This window comes from Eutrigla gurnardus, assembly GCF_963514095.1.
Source record: "Eutrigla gurnardus genome assembly, chromosome: 15".
NCBI classification, from domain to species: domain Eukaryota; kingdom Metazoa; phylum Chordata; class Actinopteri; order Perciformes; family Triglidae; genus Eutrigla; species Eutrigla gurnardus.
The window spans coordinates 12,776,049-12,798,928 of record NC_139938.1 but is presented as its reverse complement, the minus strand read 5'-3'; the positions used below and the strand labels follow the sequence as shown (position 1 = coordinate 12,798,928).

The 22,880-nt window shown below is 42.6% G+C and overlaps 1 protein-coding gene across 2 annotated transcripts; it reads right to left on the bottom strand.

The window, feature by feature from the left end:
• Positions 1–639: 639 nt before the first annotated feature.
• On the bottom strand, positions 640–22,642 carry caln2 (calneuron 2). Of its 2 annotated transcripts, none has more exons than XM_084028741.1 (6): positions 21,235–21,367; positions 17,573–17,697; positions 12,946–13,089; positions 10,966–11,078; positions 3,532–3,685; positions 640–1,740 (listed from the first exon to the last, which is right to left on the bottom strand). In XM_084028741.1, exons 1-6 carry the CDS (start codon positions 21,303–21,305, stop codon positions 1,613–1,615), a joined length of 735 nt encoding a protein of 244 aa, XP_083884867.1. In that variant the 5' UTR covers positions 21,306–21,367; the 3' UTR covers positions 640–1,612. The 2 variants fall into 2 exon arrangements, with proteins under 2 accessions (XP_083884867.1, XP_083884868.1); XM_084028742.1 differs by lacking the exon at positions 21,235–21,367 and adding an exon at positions 22,372–22,642 and having other exon boundaries at positions 641–1,740.
• Positions 22,643–22,880: the final 238 nt, after the last annotated feature.

The following is a 22,880-nucleotide window of genomic DNA, read 5'->3' as shown; positions in this document are numbered from 1 at the left end:
CTGAGGTGTGTGTGTGGTGTGTGTGTATGGTGTGGCTCCAGTATAAAAGAAAAGGAGCATGATTGTAAACTCCAAAGTCTTTTCCAAACGTTTTCACCACAGTGCGCTTTAGAAAATTGTAGTGCTATCAGGGCTGAACCATAAAACATACCGACGACCCCCCACAGGTACCATCAGTCACCTTCAGTCCCTCATCCAATCCTGAGCTGGACACTGACAACAAAATCTGTGTTTCAGGGGAGAAAATCTTCTCCATTTTTTTTGCCATGAAAATAAAGTGGATGTTCACCAATACAGATCAAACTGCCCCAGGGACACCGACACGACGCGCATCGAAGCTTGACTTTAGTCGTGTCGCTCTTCACTGCACACCTGCACGCCTTGTATATGTGGTCGTTCAAGCCCTGCAGATCTCAGTTTAACCACTAGACTGCAACCTAAGCATGTCGAAGCTTTCCTGTATATCCCTGAATTATCTCACTAGTTTCTACCCTTAATACATTCTGCTGTTGAGACGATATACATTCCACAAGATACGTAGTTCTCTCTCTCTAAATATTCTGTATATATATATATATATATATATATATATATATATATATATATATATATATATATATATAGTGATGAAATCCATGGAAATAATGTTTCATATGGCAGTACATATACTGGCATGCTTTCTTGTGCGATCTATATCTACCACAGTTGGTCAGGATTACAATGAGATGTTGAGGTGAAATATTCTCTACCAACACATAACTAAAAAATATCAGAATATATTTCTGGTCCTTCTAATAACTAAAAACTATAGATTCACTGATTTAATGGATCTTCACCTCTCGGACAGCCTGAGCTTACATTATGTGCTGTCTTCTACACACCCACACAAATCAATCAATCAATCAATCGATCAATTAATCAATCAATGCTAATATTTAAAAGTGGATACAGCGGGAAACTTGTTACCTGGCCCTGGGTATTGAGTTGTGCTCCTTGTGTATCGAACACATGAAGACTTCATGTGTTCCAAGATTAGAGGAACAAGTAGAGGATGTCGATGTTTAAAGTGTGATTATTATCAGATGTGAGGGATTTACTATGCATTTAAATACTGTGCCTAACATTCAGTGCCCACATTCACTCACATTCAACACCGCCTCTCTGGGGCAAATATGCAGTTCTCCATAACAACCGCTGTTTGTTATTTATTTTTTTTAAATAAGGAATGGCTCAAAGCACCTTATAGACATTTTCAGTAATTTAAAAAATCAAGTTTAAAGGGCGTTCTTGGTCTTGAAAACAGCAAAATAATACCCTCTATTTATTCTCACGGTTTATACAAAAACATAACTCTTCCAGTTTTCCAGGTTTCTTGTGACCAGTAAGTCCTGGTTACTCTACATGGTGACATCTTCAACGCGAAACAAATACATCCCTCCTCATTTCACTCACATCGTCTGCGTCTATACGGTACGTTCAAATGAAACTCAAAAAACTCAACTGATTGTTTAGAGAAGTGCCCGGGTTGTGGCTGGTCCTGCTTTGGCTGCAAAGACAAGAATGTGAGGTCATGGCTGTTCTGTCCACTCCTCAATGCTCACAGTGCAATTGGTTACTCCATGCCGTTCCGCAGCATCTGATTGGCCGCGATGAGCATGACACTGATGATGAAAGCCATAGCGAAGGCGCAGATCAGGCTTTTCCTGACACACGTCTGCCGATTCTTCTTCTTGGGATGGACTGAGGAGAGGGAAAGAGAAGAAAAAGTAAATAAAAGAGGAGTATAGTAGAAATTCTGGGGATTAACCCCAGTTTGTGCCTCTCTTGATTCGTTTATTCACTTCAATATGACCCTGCAAAAGAAATATAAGATAAAACTTTGGGGAAATACACTTTTTTGTTGTGAAAAGCAACATATCAAAGACCATCCATTAACAATGCCAGGGATTATTTCCCACTCCTGAGCCACTGCAACATACAGTCCAAAGCTTTGCAAGAGATGGTGATAGTAAACACTGATAGTGAATACATATTAACCTCTTTCTCAAGGGGCAACTTCATGATTTGACCCAAACAAGTATGGATGAAATAGCAGCTAATATTTTTACATTTTGAAATGTATCTGTGACAGCAAGAGCACGAACCAAATTTTTCCTCCCTGTCAGCCCCCTTGTGTCAGTTTGATAAAATCACACGCTGCATCAATAAATCAACTCAGAGCTGTGAAAGGTGTTGAACACCCGACGGACAGGAAGAAGATGGGAAGGAAGCATGCATGAAATAGGGAAGTGGACGACGAGTTGAATGTGGGGCGTTATACAGATGTCGTGTTGTTACGAGGCAGGCTCTTTACCTCTTCTTTATTCTCCCCCAGTGCTCCTCTTTCTACTGATACCTCTCCCTTACTCCGTTTCCTCAAACAGAAACTTTGTGAAAGAGAGTGCCAAGCCAGCAGTTCCCTGATCCCTTCTTTAGCCTCTTATCTCCCCCTTAGCTGTCCCTTCTTTGCTGCTTCTCCATTTCCACCCAGCTGTCTCCTTTTAGGTCTCCCCTAGACTGTAGGCCAGCACCCAATGGATTCATTAAGACTTTTCTGCTCTTCTAGCGTGTTTGATCTGTCTTTACTTTTGAACTGACTTGTGGATGTTTGACAGCAAAAATGAAATTTCTAGCTGCGCACCATAATTAACGCAGGGTCAGATTTAGGTTTTCCCCTCCAGAAAAGGTATTTTGTCTCAAGAAAAAGACCTTCTGTCAACCGTCCAGTTGGCTTTAAAACTCAACAAAACCAATGCATTACCATGAGATAACATAATATATATTATCATTAAAGCTGTGCTTTTCAATATGCCTCATCATTCTTGCCTACGCTCAGGATCACCCCGATATAGATAAGACCTCTGTGATGGATATTCATGTCTGAAGAATTTCCCCTTTCCACTTTATTCTAACTGAACAAAAATGAAATAATTTGCTTCTTCAGTCGCTATGCGATCTCACTTTTCGTTATCTATCTTCTTGCTTAATTCACACTCCTCTACTTGTCTTAACAATTTCTCCCTTCCTCTCACGTCTCCTCTTTTAAAATGTGATTTATTGTTCCAGCAGTGTATAATACAGAAGACTTCATTCACAATGAAATGTGTTACAGCTGGAAGTCATAAGAGATTTATGCATTAGTCTGTTTTGTCTAAAATTTAGCCTTAAAGGGGTAGTTTGACATATAGGGAAATATGATCTTTTTTTTTTGTCTTGCCGAGAGTTAGATGAGTGATTCGATACCAGGAGGGAGGAATATAACTTTCAAACTCCCAAAAAGACAAACATGTATACTTCCCAAAATGTCAAACATTTCCTTACAGTTTCATTAATGTATTTCGATTAACAGACAAATGGTTTCATAATGGATACTTTTACTGAGCTCTGTGTCAAATTGCTGTGAAAAATATGTGAATTACAATCCAAACGTCCTTTTTTTAATCAGTAAAGGTGTTTATAACACCAGAGTTTCCACAAGAACAGCTTCCTCACCTCCCTCATACTCAGGGCAGTTCCCTGAGGCTTCGTTGAGGCTCTCTTCCTCGGTGATGATGATGTTCTCTATGTCCTTCATTGTCAGGTGGTCCCGGAAGGCGTGGAACAGCACCTGCTTCAGCTCATCCAGAGACAGCTGCTGCATGTCAAACTGCAGGGGCACAAGTCGATCAAGAGACACAGTCACCCCAAAACTTGGCTTTACGAGGGCTGATAAATATAGAGGATGAGAACGAGGTGTGAAATGTACAAGCTGCACAAAACGATGGCATGCATGAATGTGTGCTTTATTGCCTGAATGTGTTATTTACAGGTACATTATGAAAGGAGGAAAGGTGTCAGTTGTAATGTATCATTGGTGCTATTCCTGGGGAACTGAATCAGTATGCAAACATACGTACGTGTGTGTGTGTGTGTGTGTGTGTGTGTATGCATTGATAAAGGGGGATGAATGTATGCAGGCACAGTTGATTTAATGAATGTATCAGTCGCAATGGAAATATGGGCATGTCTACGTCCCTGTAGGTGGTCCTATTCTCTGTTGTGTGTCCATGTTTGTGTTTAAAATGATTTATGGAGCCTGGCCCATCACTGATTCAAAGTCTGAATCTTGGCGTCTGTCCTATTCCCTGTCTGCCCTTCCAAAACTTCACGTCTTTCCTGCCCCCCCCCCCCCCCCCCCCAGCAGAAACACATGCACACACACCGTCCTCAAACCCGCTATAGCATCAGATTATTCACCTCACCGACGGCATCGAATACAATCAGTTGCTTGGTTTAACACAACAGATGGACATACTGAGGCAGGCGAGGCAAAGAGGAATAAAATAGGGTGTATATAGAGAGAAAGAGATGCGCAACGTGAGATGAAAATAACAAAGTATGTTGAGGTCAGAGAGAATGAGATGAGGGAAGTAGTGGGGGGGCACAGATGGAGAAAACAGAACTGGCAGACAATTGTGGTCGAAATGTAAAAGAGGTGTGATGGTGATGAGGAGATGCTCATTTCAACAAGGCCTTCTGAGAAGCCGTCATTATTTGGAAAAGGGTTGGCCTCTTGTCGAAGTCAGTCAGGAGAATTATTTTATTTAGGTTGTTTCATGCTTGATGAAAGTTTTCCTACAGTGGCCCGAATACGCCATCGTAGATGTCATTAAACATTTGAAAATATTTGATTTAATTGTTAATAAGGTCTTGAAAAAATCTTATTCAGCAAGTCAGAGATGTGATCTCATCTAGAATGGATGAACGTGACAAGGAACACACGCTCTCGCAAACATTTCATGTATGCATTAATCCTGGAATATTCAGTGCGTTTTTTTTCTGTGTATTTTTTTCTGTGCAGCCATAATGTTCTGCAAATGTGTATTGATGGCACAAAAAAAAAATTTCATACTGCCTTTTCAGTGTGATTTACGCTGCAATTACGGAAACATGCCTGTGGATGCAAACACACAGAGAACATTAATAGCAAACCTGGGAGGTTGCTGTAAATAGAATGATTTCACTTGTTCAGAGACATAGGCTACACACTCATTAAATCACTCCGTCTCTGGTGTTTTCACCGCCGCACGCAGTTACACAATTTGGTAGCCTTTTTAAAAGAGAACAACCTAAAAGGTCGGGAATCAATATTATTTGTATGCACCTTTGCCACAGTATAAAAAATAAAAAAAAAACTTAATCTAAGATGAATCTAGACTACATTTGAAGTTTTTCTACTACTTATGTGATAATACTTGAACTATATATGGTCAACCAAAGACAGAGATTTGACGTTTAACTGCTCTGACTCATGCAACCTTGTGTGGCCCTCGAGGGCAGAGAAACAGGGAGTGGCAGCTGCAGTTGGAGGGCCTGAGCTGCCTGGTTTGCTCTCCTCCGTGCCAAAGCTGTCGCTATTTTGAACGGATGCTGGGAAAAGGAGGAACAACTCTTTGGACTGCAGCCGCAGGACAGACATGACAGCTCAGAGCAGGAGCGCAGAGTATGTGCAATGTTCCTGTCTGCCTGTCTGGGGGAAGAAAAGCCATGGAGCTGCTACCTGTTACCAAATAACAGAGTGATTTCTCCTCCTGTCTGGTCTCCACAGGACATGCACATCCACAGCGAGAAATCAAGTTTGTAGAGTTTGGCTTGCAGCCAAACCCCCAGAACGCTAGCTGTTGTCCCTGAGGTTTGTCTTTGAGCTGGTAGACTAACTGGAGATCCTGGATAACCAGTATGTTGACGTTACATTCACAAGCCAAATGAGCCGAAACCTGAATGTAAACCAATTAAGTGGCATCATTAAACAACAATGAAAAGTGAAGCGATGTAATCACATAACTAGAAAATGAGAAGAACCTTTAGAAAAACTAGAAATCATTTCCAAATATCGATATGACACACACATTTTCTCTCTCTCTCTTACTCAATAATAAACTCACCCGCCCCCCCTCCCAAACTCTGAATGAGGATATTGCCCTTGGTATACTGGAGGAGCCAGGACACATCAATCAGAAGAACAGGTGCTTAGACTCCGTCCCTCCCATCCAATCCTGCCTGCCCTCTTACAGAACAAGCTTGTCATCCACCTGCTGTGTCTTCTGACCCTTCTCTAAAAACTCTCCAAGAGTGGCAACCTGCAAGAGTTTATATCATTCTGTCTTCCTTTTCTCCTGTTTACATGGCGGTCGTAACTTAAGTGTTCAATTTCAAGTGAAATTTCTGCCTCACTTTGTACTAAAGTGCTGTAGCCAAAAGAAAAATGCAAGATACACACATCCACACTGAATGCAATCTGGAGCAGACTGTATTTACACAACGCAAAGCACACACAGAGGACTGATGTTAGCTTAACGTTGCAGGTAAGGTAAGTTAACCTTAGAAGCTACAATCAACCACAAACGTTGAATTAGATCCACAGAAACAGAAGCCTCGTCATATTTGAATGTGACTTCAATGTTAAAGTGTCGTCGTCACGTTTTAGATACTGCAAACACACAGTGATTTGCAGAAGCTGCAAAGACTCAAGGTTGCCTGTCTACCGAATTAAGTTATGTGATGATAATAATAATAATAATAATAATAATACAAATGTATTTGTAGAGCACCTCTGTACCTGCTGAAGTGCAGCTGCATCAAAAGGCCTCCTCCACTCCCTTCTGCTCTTTTCTGTCTAAGTGGTGGAGATGTTCGGATGAAAAGTCAGAAAGTATTTCGCCTCAAGTGCACTCTCAAATCTCCAATCGGCACCTAGGTGTCTGATGCTATAAATAAACACAACAGAACCTACTTTTCCTGACGGACACAGACTCACCACTTGTCTTGATTACATTGAAATAAGCATTTTTTTTTTTAGTTACCTCAGAACGCCGTCCCTCTGGTGTAACCTCGCCGTGGGTTTTTATCTTTGTCACCCTCTCTGTGGTGTTAATGAACACTGCACTCCTATAGAGTGGTGCAGGGAGAGCACATTTTTGTAGGCCAGCCGAGGAAATTAGCATCGCACTGGTTCCCTTGATGACAAGACAGTGGGATTTTTTCCTTTGGATTATTGCAGAAAAGACGCTCTTTAGGGAACAAAAGTTTATCATACTTACATGTTTTTGTTCCTCACAAAGGAACACAACTTTTTGGGATTTTTGAAGCTTAATGCAATTATGATAATATAACTACTTCTACTGCTAATAATAATAACAACAACAACAATAATAATAAGCTAGTGTTAGGCTATAAAAACTACACCACATAAGCAGGAGTTTACACAATGAATCTGCGAAGGCAGACTACTCAGCTTGATGACTTTTTGTAGACTCATTCGTTAGCAACCGCCTTTTTCAAGATGCATAAAGGCTTTAAAATTCACAAGAGGGGTTATGTACTGGCTCAATTTTATAAAGTAGAACGAAACATTAAAATATCTTCAGAACATCAGCTTCTTAGAGGTCCAGCCAAAACACTGACTTCAAGGAAGTGCAAACATGCAAACTCATTCGCGTGTCGGTCCTTGCACCTCAAATCTAAAGGGCAAACACTGAACTGACGGTCACCTCCTCCGATTTACTCCCCACAACTAGAAAATAATACATTTTACAAAAAGTAGAAATAGTTTCCACATACTGATACGACACCCACTTCACTAACTCGCCATGAGGAAACCACCCTCGGTGATCAGTGACATACTGAAGGAGTCAGGACACATCAATCAGAGGAACCTGCCTCCCATCCACCTGCCCTCTTACAGAACAAGCTTGTTTCCCCAGTCGTCCACCTGCTTTGTCCTCTGACCCTTCTCTAAAAGGTCTCCAAGTGACGACCTGCATTGTTTCTTTGATTCTGTTCTCCTTTTACTCCTGTATGTCTAACAGCGTGCCTTCAGGGTTCAAGTCCAAGTGAAATGTCTGTCTGTCATTGTATGTGATGAAATGCAATCTGAAGCAAAATATCCCACAGTCAAGCTGCTAAAACCCAAGAGGCCCTGTCCCAGTCCCTTTTTATACACCAGTCTTGAAGAAATTGCTCTCACGGCGCTACACTTTGGATGAAACCGTCCACCAAATGGCACTTATTATGTAATGCCGTTACTCTACATTTGGCATCGCTGGTCATCGGTATGAACAGACTGTTTCAACAGATGAGGCGGCTATTTCGTTCCGCTTCCTCCATCCTTATTTTCAGCCTCCTTGTTTTCATTAATACTAACAGGTGGCTGACTGAAACAAAACTACAAGTTAATGGTGAAAAAAAGAAGAAGTGAAATTTCATATAACTCCCCATTTGGAACGTGACTTTTGACATAAATGATTGCAGATTGGATGTTCACAATTTAAGAGTCTGCCATTTAATTTTCTCACGGTGGGAATAAATCGCATTGGCTGCCTGGAGGGAATGTCCTCATCCAAAATACATTACAGCGCAGGTTTTTCAAGTGCTTGAGATGACTTATGTTAGCTTATGTTTTTCTGACAAGCGACCTCTCTCAGTCGTAAAGAAAATGACTGTTCCGTCTTATTCACGGTTAGAAGCAGAGTGATGGTGTTATTGCATAATACGGCAAAACATCTTGGGGGATGTCAAGGTCAATGGTTTGGTCTGAAGCACGTTACTTTGACACCTGGAGACCTAACATTAAAGGAGTAGTTAGACATGTTTTGGAAATGTTTGATGAGAGCATTAATACACTCTAATGTTCAACATTGAAGGGTTTTTTCAGCATGGACCCTATTTTTTTTTGTCTAAGTCAGATAAGGGGACTATTATTACATGGCGAACCTGCGTGATTGGAGTTAACCGGCTGCTTTGTACTAGTCGCTTTATATTTATCATATACGTGTGAATTCTATAAATCTTGTTTATAAGTATATGTCCCAAAAGAGTTATTCCTCCTCTCTCTCTCTCAGTGCAAAAGTATCTCTTATAGATATAGATAAATAATAGATTAACTTTGTTCTGCTATCGACCCAAAAGATGTTGTTTTCTGTCTTTAGGCTCTGCAGATTAATTTGTAATGGAAGGCAGGGTGCTTCCTTTTTTGTTTACTGTCAGCAGGAATTAGTCTTGTTTTCAAAAGCAGATAGCTAAATCTCCTGAGTTTGTGCTTCAGTGGAAACTAAACAGAAAAACAGAAATGGTTTTCAGATATTTCACCTGTAAATCAAACAAATCAGGACGCAATCACGCGGATGCACAAAACGTATTCAACACACAGAAACGCACACGAAATGTAATTTCACCCGAAGCAACCCGGGTCTCCTGGAGGAAGCCATCATTATACATCTTACTGTGCAGGGATATTATCTGAACAGTGAACTGAGTCATTGTGGCCCACCATGATGTGCCTCCTTCTCTTCCATCTCTCTCTTCTCAATACAATGGCTCTCCCTCTCGTCCTGTCTCCCTCTGAGGACTGTGAAATGCAAACACACACACACACACACACACACACACAAACACACACACACACAGCACTGTCCCCAGAGACACACTTCCTCCCACCATTCCCCCCCTCCTCTCCTTCGCATTTCTCTTTCTATATTATTTCGCTCTCTGCTTTAATTCCCTGCTCCCTCCCTCTCTCTCTCGTCTCCTGCTTCTTCCTCTTCCGTCTCTAATTTTTTCTTCCTGTTTTTCTTTCCGTCTGTCTTTTCTCGTCGTGGGAGGTGAACATTTTGAATCAAGCCGGAGACGAATACTGTCTGTGACCTTCATGAATCAAAGGCTGTTGTACCTCTTCTTTCAATTTCTCCTACTCTCCCCCTTTGTGGTTTTCCTTTTATATTCCTGTATCTTTATGTGGGGCAACCCCCCCCCCCCCCCCCCTCCCCACCCCCACCCCCACCATCACCACCACCCTTCCCATCCCCACATATTTCCCAGCTTGCCTCTCTATTCTCTCCCCTCTTCAGTCAGACTTTGCGGGGTGCTCCATTTCACACCATTTAGAAAGAAATTATGTTTCAGCGTGGCAGAGGTAGTTGTTCTTTTTCCTTTTAATGATATTTTCTGAAGTGACTGCACAATAAAAATCGAGGATAAAGAACGTGCATGTAAATGTGGCTTAGTGTGCGTTTGTAACCTGAAACACACACACACCTCTTCGTTTTAGTGAGTCACCCTCTTAATGTTTCTCCTCTCATTTGACTCAAGGAAAGCTCCGAGAACAGCTTCCGGAGAGCTGTCTGCTCAACCAGCTTCACACTTAAGCACCCCACACACACACACACACACACACACACACACACACACACACACACACACACACACACACACACACTCTCTCTCTCTCTCTCTAACCCTGCACTTTTCATTATTGTCGCATGTCTTACCTAAGAGGCAAAAAGAAAAGTCGGAGAGGAGCAAATTTTCTGTCCAAAACAATTTTCAAAAACAAAGCAAGCATTTTCAAACGCATCCAGTTGAACGGCATGCCTTAATCACCGCTGAGCCCAGTTTGGACAACTTAAAGCACACAAGCTCGGACTTCCTTCACACTGGGGCAAATCCCCTAAATCTTTATTATGGTAATACCCTCTGCAACACGATGAATGAAAAACCCATAACCGGCCATAAACACATCCTCACATAAAGAAACACACTTAATTCTCAGCAGGTATCTTTTCCCTTCAAGGCCCTGAGTCGTAAGACAAAAAATAATCTCTTGTTATCAGACAGCAATAGAAACAGGTGGGGGGCCTGAGAATGTCTGTGGGTGGATATTTTTTTTTAAATATGATTTATTTATTGATGTGTGTGGATATTTTTGCACCAGGTGTGTGTGCCTTTGCACAGTTCCTGCAGACACCAGAGTTTGTGCTTGGGGATTTGACCCAAGTGCTGAAATACACAGTGAGAGGTGAAGCAGAGTTTTTATGGAGGCGGTGAATGTCGCAACTCATAAGTGACGAGGACTGCGAGTGACGAGAAACAGATTCCAACATTGTCGTTCACCTGCCAGAAGATGTTGTCGATGGTGTTGCCGAGGAATCCTTCTCTGTTGTCAGATGACAGCAGTTTGGGCCCCAGTATCGTCATAAACTCCTCAAAGTCCACCTGGCCGTCCCCTGCAGGCACACACACAGGCACAGAGGGGCAGAGAGACAGGTCAGGATAAGAGATAATCAGCAGACGGGAAGGCTGGCACACAGGAGCTAAATAATGCATTTTATGCTGAGGTTTATTTGCTCACCGAAAGAAAGAAGAGCGCTGAGATAGATCAACAGATGGACGTTCCCTCATCTGTGACAAACACCCCATGCATCATCAGGGGCAATTCACCTTTCAAATCAGGTGTGTGCACCTGTGCGGATGCTTGCCAGTGTCTGTCTGTACACAAGCGATTTGGGAGATTGTTTTTTACGTTTAAAGTGACAATTCTGGGGGAACATTTCGCAATTTGAAATTCAAGGGATGGGGCGTGTTGTTTAGAGATAGCAATCAGCAGCCGGCGTCCCGTGGAATTGATACTCAGTGAACATCCCCACAACAGCATGTCTATGTCTTAGAACGGAGTTGCTGCATAAACAAAGTATGTTTAATTTCGCCAACGTTGATATTACCCCTGTTTTACAACGTTATCTAATGCTGTGTTTATTGTTTGCAAGAGTAAGTGGCTTATCGGAAGGATTCTCTGCACTCTGCACACGTCTCAGTGCTGCTGTGTTAGTGTTGGTGGTAGGATAGCACTTCATTTTATGGGTCTGTCATTTCTGAATAATTCCCAAGAAGTTCCCCAGAATGAACTCGGTAATTTGGTGCTAATTACAGAGAAAATATAGACAACATTCAATTGGTACTCGTGCAGTGAATAAGAATGAATTGGTGTCTTTTAGTGAGTGCAAAACTGAACATACAAAAATGTTAAATTTGACGTCAGGCAAGCATGCAATTCAACATGTAGGAGATACATTTACTTGGGTTTAAATAGAGTAGTCCTTTCAAGGAAATCCCTACAATTAGTGTCAAACTACACAGTTCTCTTCAGGAAATCTCTTGGAAATGACCGAGATATGACAATGGATAGCAGACCCGTAAAAAAAGAACCTTTCCTTTTTAATCCAGTATATTATTATTACAAACAGCATCAGTTCTCTGTTCCGAAACCTGACTGCAGTTTCACAAAAAGGCAGCTTTAAATAAGCATGGCTTCTAACCTGAGGAAAGAATGAGAATGTAATGCCAGACATCAGAGGATTAAGATTTCCGAAGAAGGGCTTTAACGATGTAAAATTAATCATCTGCAGGAACAAGGCAGTTGTCCAAAACCTGATAATAATTGACATTTTTAAACTAATTGAGCGTGCGACCGCTGTCAGTGCTTTATTAGCGCTGACACCGAGATGATAGAAGTCAGAGGTGGAGGATTTTAAAAGAGATACCGTCTCCCCTCAGAACAAATGGCAGTGCTGCTCTCAGGCTACTCATGGAGGCAAACGCAAAAAAGCTTTTAGCTTTGACCTTTGATATTTACCGCGAGCTGCGGAATCAAGAGCTGGGAGATAAGAACCCGTTGAAAGATTGACTAGCTTGTTTGTGATTCAGGGACTGCTTAGGCGTAATTGTGATCCTCTGCAAATTGAAATGCACAGCTGGAGTTTAAGGAGCAGGAGCAAACAGGTTCTCTTCTTTATTATCTCAGGGGGAATCTATTTTTGACCGACCACCTACTACTCTTCCACAGTTTTGCAGGAACATTTTGAAAAAAAAAAAAAAGGTACTTTGCCTCAAACAAGTATAAGAAACATTGCGTTATGTATTTTTGGCAGTGTTCATTTACAGCACATTCTAATTCAACACAGTCATACATTATTATAGTTTAAATCTGACACAAAAAAATGGTGTTCTATGAAAAGATTCATTCTGTGTGTGTGTGTGTGTGTGTGAGTGTGTGTGCATATGCACCCAAGTGTGTGTCCTTATGGAGTTGCTCACCATCCATGTCCAGTCTCTGCATGATGATGGCCAGCTCCACTTCGCTGGGCATGTAACCCAGGGAGCGCATGGCCATGCCCAGCTCCTGTTTGGAGATGAAACCATTCCCATCACGATCCAAAACACGAAACGCCTCACGGATCTCTGCACGACAAACAGACAACATATCACTGTACATTACTGTCTGTCTGCCTTCCTCTCTTTCCTTTTGGGGAAATGAGACACGTACATATTTTACTGTTAAATCCTTCTGGTGTGTACTCACTCCTTATAAGGTCAAGGGTTCATCACAGTAGATATCAATATCTGTTCATGTTCATTTATTGCCTTTAAGACACTAAAAGCTAAAACACGCACTGATCAATTTTATAATTTTAGGTTAATTTGCTTCCATAAAATATCTTCTTCCAAAAGGGTGGATAGTAAACATCTAAAATACACCTTCCACATTTACTTCACTCCACTTTTTCTATTTGAATAATTAAATGTAACATTTCAGAAACGCTGTAATACAAAATTAATTGTCTTATTGTATTACATTAAAAAAAAAAAACGTTTCACCTGTGGTGTCTTGCAAATATGGAATTTCTTCAATACGTTTTAAAGCCGTTTTCTCAAAATGTGTTTTTTCTCATATCGCTGAGCCAGAAATCTTACATACACCAAACATCCCAGTTTATTTTCTATCTATATTAATGAGGTTTAAGCAAACATAGATGGCAAACAGATTTTTTTCTGATTTGGATGGAGTTAGAGCTTCCCTGTTGGCTTAAATCTGTTCTGGAAATGTATGCAAATATTTAATAAGACAATGCCTCATTTGCATATTCAATCCATTATCTGCAACTGCTTATCCTGTTTGGGGGGGAGTAGACGATAGACAGGACGCCAGTCTATCACAGGGCTGACACATAGACAGACAATCATGCTCATATTCACACCTACAGGCAATTTAGAGTCATGAATGAACCCATCCTGCATGTGTGTGGACTGAGGGAGGAAGCCGGAGAACATGGAGAGAACCCACGCTGATGCAAGGAGAACATCTCGCTGTGCTGCCCCTCATTTGCATATTTAAACAGAACATTTCTGAACATTTGTAATAGAAAAAGTATTTGTGTTATTTGTAAGGAATCAAGTTTGTGGATCATGGTGATATAAATTAGTTAAATGTTCATAAATTTGACATTCATATGACATATGTTATCTTTAAGATTCCCTAGCAAGTTCTTCTCACGAAGGCACAAATAGTGTGACGTTGTCATAGCAACGGCAAACCTCGCAAGGAGGAAGTTGGGGTGGTTTGGCCATCAAACTGTGTAACTTGGGCACCCGATACCACCATTTGCATCCTCTCTCCTACCTCTGATCAGCATTGCTTTCTTGTAATCATTACAACTCTAGAGGTTAAGATCTATATCCTCATAGCAACAATGGATTAAAGGACTTCTTGCACGTTAAAGGGGTCACTAATAGTGAGAATTTTCCCCCGACTGTGCAGTTACCCTCAGCTTTTGTTTTCCAAGTGAGTGTTGGATGATGCGTCAGAAGGCCAAACAAACAAATGCATCCTGACCAGACCTTACCCATAATGATGAATCATGACAACGGTGTCTGAAGCACTGCACCAGGAAAGGCTTCTGCGTTTCGACGACCTACTTGCTGTTCGAGGACTTGTTGAGTTCGACAAGTTGTAACCATAAAAATAGTTTAAAGACGTACGCATTATAACAGTGGGCCATGAGACGGTGTGAAGGATATGAATGATTAATAGATTTTAGCAGGTCTGTGGAGGGTGCTGAAATGTGCTTCCCTGGTGCCGATAACAGGCTCCCCCATTAACGGGAAGTGCTGCAGCCTTTCTCTCAGGCAAGTCAAGGTGAGGGTGATCTCTTGCTCTCCCTCTCCCTCCCTCCCTCCCTCTCTCCTTCCTTGCCTCACTTACATCTTTATATACTTATTGTATTTGACAAACCCCAGAGGAGTCCGTATCAATCCCTCCACACAGCACAATCTCTACCAGCCGTGCCAAGAGCATTTCCGATTCTCTCCTCCCACATAAAAGGCTTCCGTCTAACTTGAAATTGTCAATAAACACACAGAGCTCACGAGGCATCTATCTGACCGTGCACCGGAATTACTCAACACTCGAAGGACTTTCTTATAAAATACCCTGGTCAACCACTGGCTAATTACCTGCCAATCAATTGACGCCGTCTAAGCGGAGGTGGAGCTTTGGATGCGGCGGAGGAGGTCGAATTTATCGACTTGATAAAGACACCAGAGACTGTTCAGGGGCAGGAGAGGTTGTCATTTGAGTTCGGCATTTTGTGCAGCGATTTACATGAGAAACGCAATTAAGAAGCCTGCTTCACGAAGGAATTTAAAATCAAAATGTCTAACCGAGACAATGAATTTTATATGAACTTCTGTCTCTCTCAGTCTAAGTGTCATTAATATTCTCATCCTGACATGCTCCCCTTCCTCCCTCCCTCCCTCCGTGTAATAAGACTGTTTCAGATCTGCCTCCCATGACTATCTTTGCTCTGTCAGCTGTGTGAGAACCAAAGTTCGGTTGCAGCCCCTACATAAGCCAGTAAATATCCCCAATGGCTGATAACTAGACTCAAGCACAGAGCCTCTCTCTCTCCCTCTCTCTGTCTCTCTCCCTCTCTCTCTCTCTCTCTCTCTCTAAATAAGTGAGAATCAGAGGCGAGGGATTGGGAATGCGGGCGAGCGTGCAGCCTCCCAAAACAAAGTGAGATGCATTTGTATGCAGCTCAACAGTGAAGAGTACATTTTCAATAGGGTGCGAAACGAGCTGGTCCTTGATGTATTACTGTGCAATGCTTGTGCGTGTGTGTGTGTGTGTGTGTGTGTGTGTGTGTGTATGGAGCATGGAGCCCTGACTGTGTGGCTGTGTATATGAATCCAACCCCCCAGGACTGTATGTTCTCACTGTGATTGATGAAAAGCCTCAAAACCTAGAGAAAAGGATAGCGTCGATCCAACACAGGGGTGATTAGCTGGCCTTCTATCTTCACTAACAGATGATCATAGAAGAACCTTCGGCATCTCTCTGAAATAGGATTAAGAGTTTTCAAATTCTGGCAGCAAACCGATATTTTGCCCACATCAAATCTATCCCATTGGTTGCATTGGATCGGTGGCTGACAGGGCTCAGATAATGCCTCATCACAATGTCTGGAGTCTAAGTGTCCAAATTTAATTTATATAATAGCCCGACGCAGGTTCAGACCATTTTTTTCCTTCTTGCTTGCCCTTGACAAACAAAACCCAGCCAGAGGCCATCCGGGGGTAATGATGATGGTGAGAAGTTTCAAAGCAGCAGCTCTGCATTCAGCACACAAAAGCAACTGTTTTAGTGAACTGGGTTGAGTCGAGTTGTGCACGAGGGACATTGGATTAAAGATTTATTCTACAAAGTACTTCATACCAAAGCTCATTCGAGCAAACTACAAAAGACCACATGTATAAACACAATCAAGCCGCCTCAGTCAGAAAACCAACTCCAATGCTCTCCGTCCTCGCTCGTGTGAGGATTTGCTTTTCCAAAAGCACGTACGTTACAGTGTAAAAAGTCTTTGTTTTGTGCAAAAAGTACGTGTGAGGTCATGATACTCACTGAAAACATGCTGCATGAAAGTAAAACTCCTCTGTGTCAATTTGAGCCAATTTGACTTAAACCCTTTTCTTTACTCTGGTGATTGATTATGATTAATTTGTACTCACCCAAACTCAAGGAAAGATGCTTTAAATTTGTCCAACAGTGCAAAAAGTACAAGCTGTCAGACAGTAGAGGGTGAAAACCAGAATAGATACAATTTAATTTGGAGGCGATGCTATAAGTGAGTGCTTCTGTAATGATGCTAAACATCTGTAATGCACAAGAAAAAACTGTGAGTGTGCACAAACAGCAAGTGCTGTATTTCAAACCTGGGAGTGTTTATGCACAGGGATGCTTGTTTAAATGATTAATTCACTGTCTGTCTTTGTTTTCTCATCCTAATAGTTTTTACTAATCTTGTTTACAACTTATGTGAGCCAATTAAAATACAAAATTCCCATATTTCCAGAACTTTGGTGAGTACAGTGTTCTCATAGCTGATATAACCAATTACCAGAGCTAAGGAAATAATGTAATAAACTATAGTTTTGAAGTGACCATATTTAGACATTTTGGTAAACTCATTAGCCTGGAGAATACAAAAAATATATTTTAAAATCGAGCTGCTTTAGCTGTCAAAGTGCAGTTTTATTATCATTGATCTATCTACCAAACTGGCCTTTATGAGCACTGATGGTATCAACTTTCATGCACAATGGATTGAAAACTTGAATGAGGAAACCAATACATTGGTGTTCTACTTCAATCCTAGTCATATATATTTTATTTCTGCCAGTCTGAGTCCTATGACTGAGTTTTAATTCATGAGCACCATAATTGGAAACCATTGCATCCAGTCAAGCTCTGACAAAATGGCTAAATGAAAAAAGAAATTCCCCGGGAGAGTTGAGGCATTGTAGCTGCATTGTCTCAGTAGTGAAACATTAATTGCTAGTATTCTTCTCTCTCTTTCCTTCTCTCTCTCTCTCACACACTCACCTCCCAGCTCCTCTGTGGAGATGCTGGTGAGCTGGAAGGCTTCGCTGCCCTCCGTCAGAGAGCTGCTCAGGTAGTTGTCTGGATAGAGCAGGCCCGCCCGCACATGGTGGAATGGCATCTTCTCCCTGCAGAGTAAACACACACTCAGCATAAATACACATTGCATGTGTGTGTATGTGTGTGTGTGTCTGTTTGAGAATGAGAGAAAGAGAGGGAGAGAGAAAGAGAGAGAGCAAGAAAACTACAGGTATAAGAGGGATCGGAGTCTGAGTTTATGCATTCAAAATGTGTATGCGCACCCTGAGAGCACGCTCATGAGCCCTTTTTAGAAACACAAGCTTCCGTGAAGAACATTGTTCCTTCCACTCTGCTAAAGCTCATTCCTGGGAGAAACCGCTGTCTCCTCGTGGCAGAATCACAGTGACAAATTATGTAATCACATCATAATTCAATGGTGTCACAAAAATATTCCACTGTTGTTCATTGTTCTGATAAATACCATCAGAGCACAATCAGGGTCTTTGTATTATCTAGCGACCATTCCCTCGCTGTCTCTCTCCCGCTCGTTCTTTGTTCAGGAAAAGCACTTAAGTCCTCCTGTCACCCGCTATCGTTTCCTCTAACAACACCTACGCCCCCACCCGACTGCCACCTAACACCTCACCAAGAGACCTCGAGGCCTGACAGGGCATCAATCAACCATGTATGATCAGACAGATGCGCTGCTTTGATTCATGAGAGTTGCCCCTCTGAGGACTTTCCCAGTGTAATATTTTGACACTGGCGATATGCTTCATTTAATATTCCTGCCAATAGTACATGCTGAACTGTCGCGGTGAGGGAGAGAAAGGAACATAGGGAGGGAGGAAGACATAGACATCCCGGGAGTATTCTGTGAGTGTGTCGCTGCCGGACAGGAAGGATAGAGATAGAAGTGGGGAGATCTCTGCCGGAGGAAAGTATAAACATTCACTCGCCTCACTGTTATTTTAGACTTAAATCCTGGGTGGATCGCCAAAGCCAAGGGATGAGCAGGACGCATACTGAGGGTAAACACAAAGACAGTGTAAAAGGTTAAGAGGAGGAAGAGGTGCGAGTCTGCTCTGGTGATCGGTAGAGGACACCAGGTGTGAACAAGCTGTGTGCATGAGAAGGAGATGGAGAGCATACTGTGCAGGAAGGTGTGCAGGTGCACTAGTGGTGGGAATCGTCACCTCACGAGGGCCACAATTCGATTATTAAACGATTCTCGATGCATCGCTTCTTTTTGATTCGAACAGAATGAGAATTTTTCTTCAAATCTTTCAAAAAGAATTCCTTTCGTAAGATACGGTTGAAATGCACAATTAATTAATTCATTAATAATCCATTATAGACTCCTGCATCAATGCAGAATTGTTCAACAAAGCATCGCGATGCATCATAGAATAGTTTATTTCTCCCACCTCTAATGTGCACATAGTTTGTGAGCTCTGATGAAATGTAGTCTTAAGTCCATACGGTCCTGGTTCGGCTATTGGACCACCTCCACATTAAAGGGTACATATGATGCTCATTGCCGTGGTCATATTTAGATTTTGGATTGCTACTAGAACATGTTTACATGCTTTAATGTTCAAGAAACACATTCTTTTTTTCATACTCTCTGTTTGAACATACCTGTATTATCCCACTGTCTGAAATGCCCCGTTTCAGTGCCTCCCTTCCCCCAAAAAGCCCAGTCTTTGAAGTTTTAAGATTTAATGAAAGTACTAAATATGATCATCACTGTGGATATTGGCAGCCCCTCTATTGCATTATATCTCCAGTGGCATCAGGTTTGTTTTGCAAGACTCAACAGCACCAGAAGCTTTTATCTAAAAATAAATAAATAATATTAATCACTTCACATGCACATTTTTGCCTGCATTTCGGCAGAAAATGTTAATTTCTAAATACATGTATATGTTTACATTCTTAAGGGTGCATTAGTGCATGCATGTCTGTAAAACAAGTTGACACCTGTGGATGTTTGGAAGATGCACGTACGAGATGTATCGTTGTACCATTGTTATTTCCTCCCCTTTAGGTGGCGAAGAGAATGGATTGGGATGCACGAAGTTGGTCAATATGTATTTTAACTGGGATCTTTGGTGCATTTACAAGTGGATATAGTCGTGGAAATTAATTCTTTAATTGCAAGCTTTAAAAAGTTCAAATTAAAAATGTTTTAACATTTAATGGTTCTTCAATAAACCGCAGGCAGTGGAAATCCATAAATTCTCCAACTCCTCAAATTAAACAGGACCCTGCAATTATTGAATCAGTGGACAAATTAATAAGACATATGATATGAAATGAATATGAGAATGTATTTCAACAGTCCATCTGCTCTCACAATTGTTCCACTGACAGAAACACCCACTCACTCATGGCAAAACCAGTGGAGACGGATACACATACATCAAACTCAGTCACATACTGATTCTCACTCTTTTTTTTCCCCGACCTCTCTCTCACTCACTCCATATTTTTCTCCCATATATTTTTGGATGGAGATTTTTTTTTTTCCTACTTGTGAAAACACAGACTGTTGTCAGAGATGGGCATGAAAGCTGACAAGGACAAGCTTTAGCAGAAAACCTCCATCTGATAAGTCTCATTGCCTGGCTGAGAGTGGGAAGAGGAGTGACAGCAAGACAGACAGACCGGTTAGAAAGAGAGAGGGGGGGTGGGGGGGTGCAAAGGGGATGAAAGGAGCAAATGAAAGCGGGACGGCTGACAGTGTTTGAACCACGGGGTCATCTGCACCCCAGGGAGTCGGGTTTCAAGTCAGCGCCGGGGTGCTCAGAAAAATATCAAGCGCAAACTGGAGCCTGAGATTTGAAAGGAAAAGGAGCAATTGAGACTAAAACCAAAAACTGTGAATATGAAGAAAGGAGAATCATGTTTTTACCTCACCTTCCTCTGTCTCCATAGACAGGAATGCATTAGCAGAATGACAGAAAAGAGATGAGAGGTGACCTCATGGTGTGTTGCCCCCCCCCCCCCCCCACCCAACATCACATGCACAGCACTGCCATCACAAGCAGACAGTCAAGACAACAACAGATTCAAGCATTATTCATCAGATCAAAAGAAACAGGTTGTTACCACCGTGGCCGCCGCAGATTAACCATCAAAACCTGCAAAACTCTGTGATTTAACATCATCCGAGGACCGTCTGATATGGAATATGTTAGCTGGGCTTCAAGATAAATCAACAAATGATACTCTTTTAACTTCAAGCCACTGAAACGTCAGTTTTAGCTCCCTGTTTCTGCTTCCGTTTTGGAGAAAAAGGCCCACTTTGCCTGCCAAATATAATGAGAATCGTCATTGATCAGTTGAAGCACCAGATAAAAGCATAAACTGCAACTCTGTGATTTGCCAAATATACCACAAAGGCAAACAAAATGGACAGCAGGCATATTTTGAAAATCAAAAAATGTAATCTCATCAGGCAACCAACAATAAAAAAATGCTTCTTATTAGATTTGCAGATACATAATCAAAACAATGAATGGACATCAAATAAGCAGCTGTCTTTGCCTTCTCTGCTCAAAGTCACGTTGCCAGCAGTCACCTTGGGCAAAGACAGGCGCCTCTACACAGCTGTGATCTCTTGTCCCCTCCTGTCTTACCCATCAAGGTAGCCGTCTGAAATCATTTCCTCAACAGAGGCGCTGATTGGGTTGCCCATCTTGTCGCCCATAGCCTTCTCTCCCGGAGGTCAACCTGGGTCATCCAACACGCTCTATCTGACCCCCCCAGCAGCAGCTGCGCCAGTAGAATAGCTCTGGTGCTTCAACGCCAGCATAGACAGAGGTTGGTCGCTTGAGCTTCAGTTGTGCTGGGTGTTAAAAGTCCTAAACGACAGCAAGTCCGAGAGTTGGACACCCACGATGCGCCGCCACGCAGAGCGCAACTGAAGCGGAGGGAGCGCAGCTGGACTCACACCGCCTGGTGCTCAAAGTCGCTGCTACATGTCACCATCGAGAATGGGGTGTCTGAGAATAAAAATGTATTAAAAAAAAAAACACTCATGCGCGCTACCCTCCGAAATGCTCGCACCCACACACGCACGTATACACTCCAAAAACGTACACAACATCCCTCCATCCGTTGCCATCCACAGGTCTCCCCGGGGCATCGGATGATAAATGTGAGGCAGGTGACAGATCACGCTTTATGGCTGTGGAGTTTTAGAGCATCTGGCAATGACAATGAATACAAGTGGGCTTTCGACTGCAGCCAGTCCCCGCTGATCGGGACCAGTATGTGAGCTGCTACAGGCGCGATGTATAGTGATGGAGCGCTTTACGTCCCACTGCATGTGGGGACAATTATACTGCAATTACATTTATAGCGCGCGCGTGGTGGACCTATAATCACCTAATCACACCGATCAAACCCACACAGCGCGTACTCACGCGCGCAGCGGGCGCGCAAACAGCTGGAGATAGATTTTCAGGAGCAGTTGGAAAATCGCCTCGTCGGATCCCGAACGCAAATAGACACAGACACCATGACGCCGTCAGCCATTAAGGCAGCTCATCTAGACATGTCAACACATACATCGAGGTCTGTTTAGAAAACGCTCGCGCGCAAGCCACGCTCCGCACATTTACGCCGATTACAACAGGTGCAGCCGCCCGCGCCGCTCTGCGGCCATCAGCGGGGCCGACGCATGGGCGGCCGGTGGCGCTAATCACCTTGATCACCTTTAACACAGCACCTTAGAGGTGGCACACTTGTGAGCCGTCGGGGTGTAAGCCTACCTGCCTGTGAAACGACGGGTCCCCCCGGTGTGAGCTTCACCCCGCTCGGTTAGAACACCGTTGGTGGAGATGCTGAGGGTCTTATGAATTGCCAAGATGTGTTTAGTCTGTTTGCATCCGTCCTGTGCTCTTGAGGAGTCCGTCCGACAGCCAAAGATGGACTCATTCAGTCTGTGTGTGGGACCTGCCTCGGGGATTCACCAATGTGTCATGTGCTCCACACTTTTTAGATAGTTATTTAAAAAAAAAAAAATATCCACTGGTTTGATGAGGATGAGGATGGTGGTGCTGGGATATTTTGTCCGTTTTAGCTGAAGCCCAGACCCTCACGAATGGCCTCTCATCCGTTTTCCTACATCTCACTTCTTATCGCCATATCTTGAGAATTTTTGGACGAAGCAGTAGCGTGCCAAATCTTCGTGCTATCAGCTCGCCCAGACGGACGCCACCCAGCCGCCCACGGGTCTGGGTCTAACGAGCGGAGCTGGTGCTGCTGCTGCTGTTGCCTG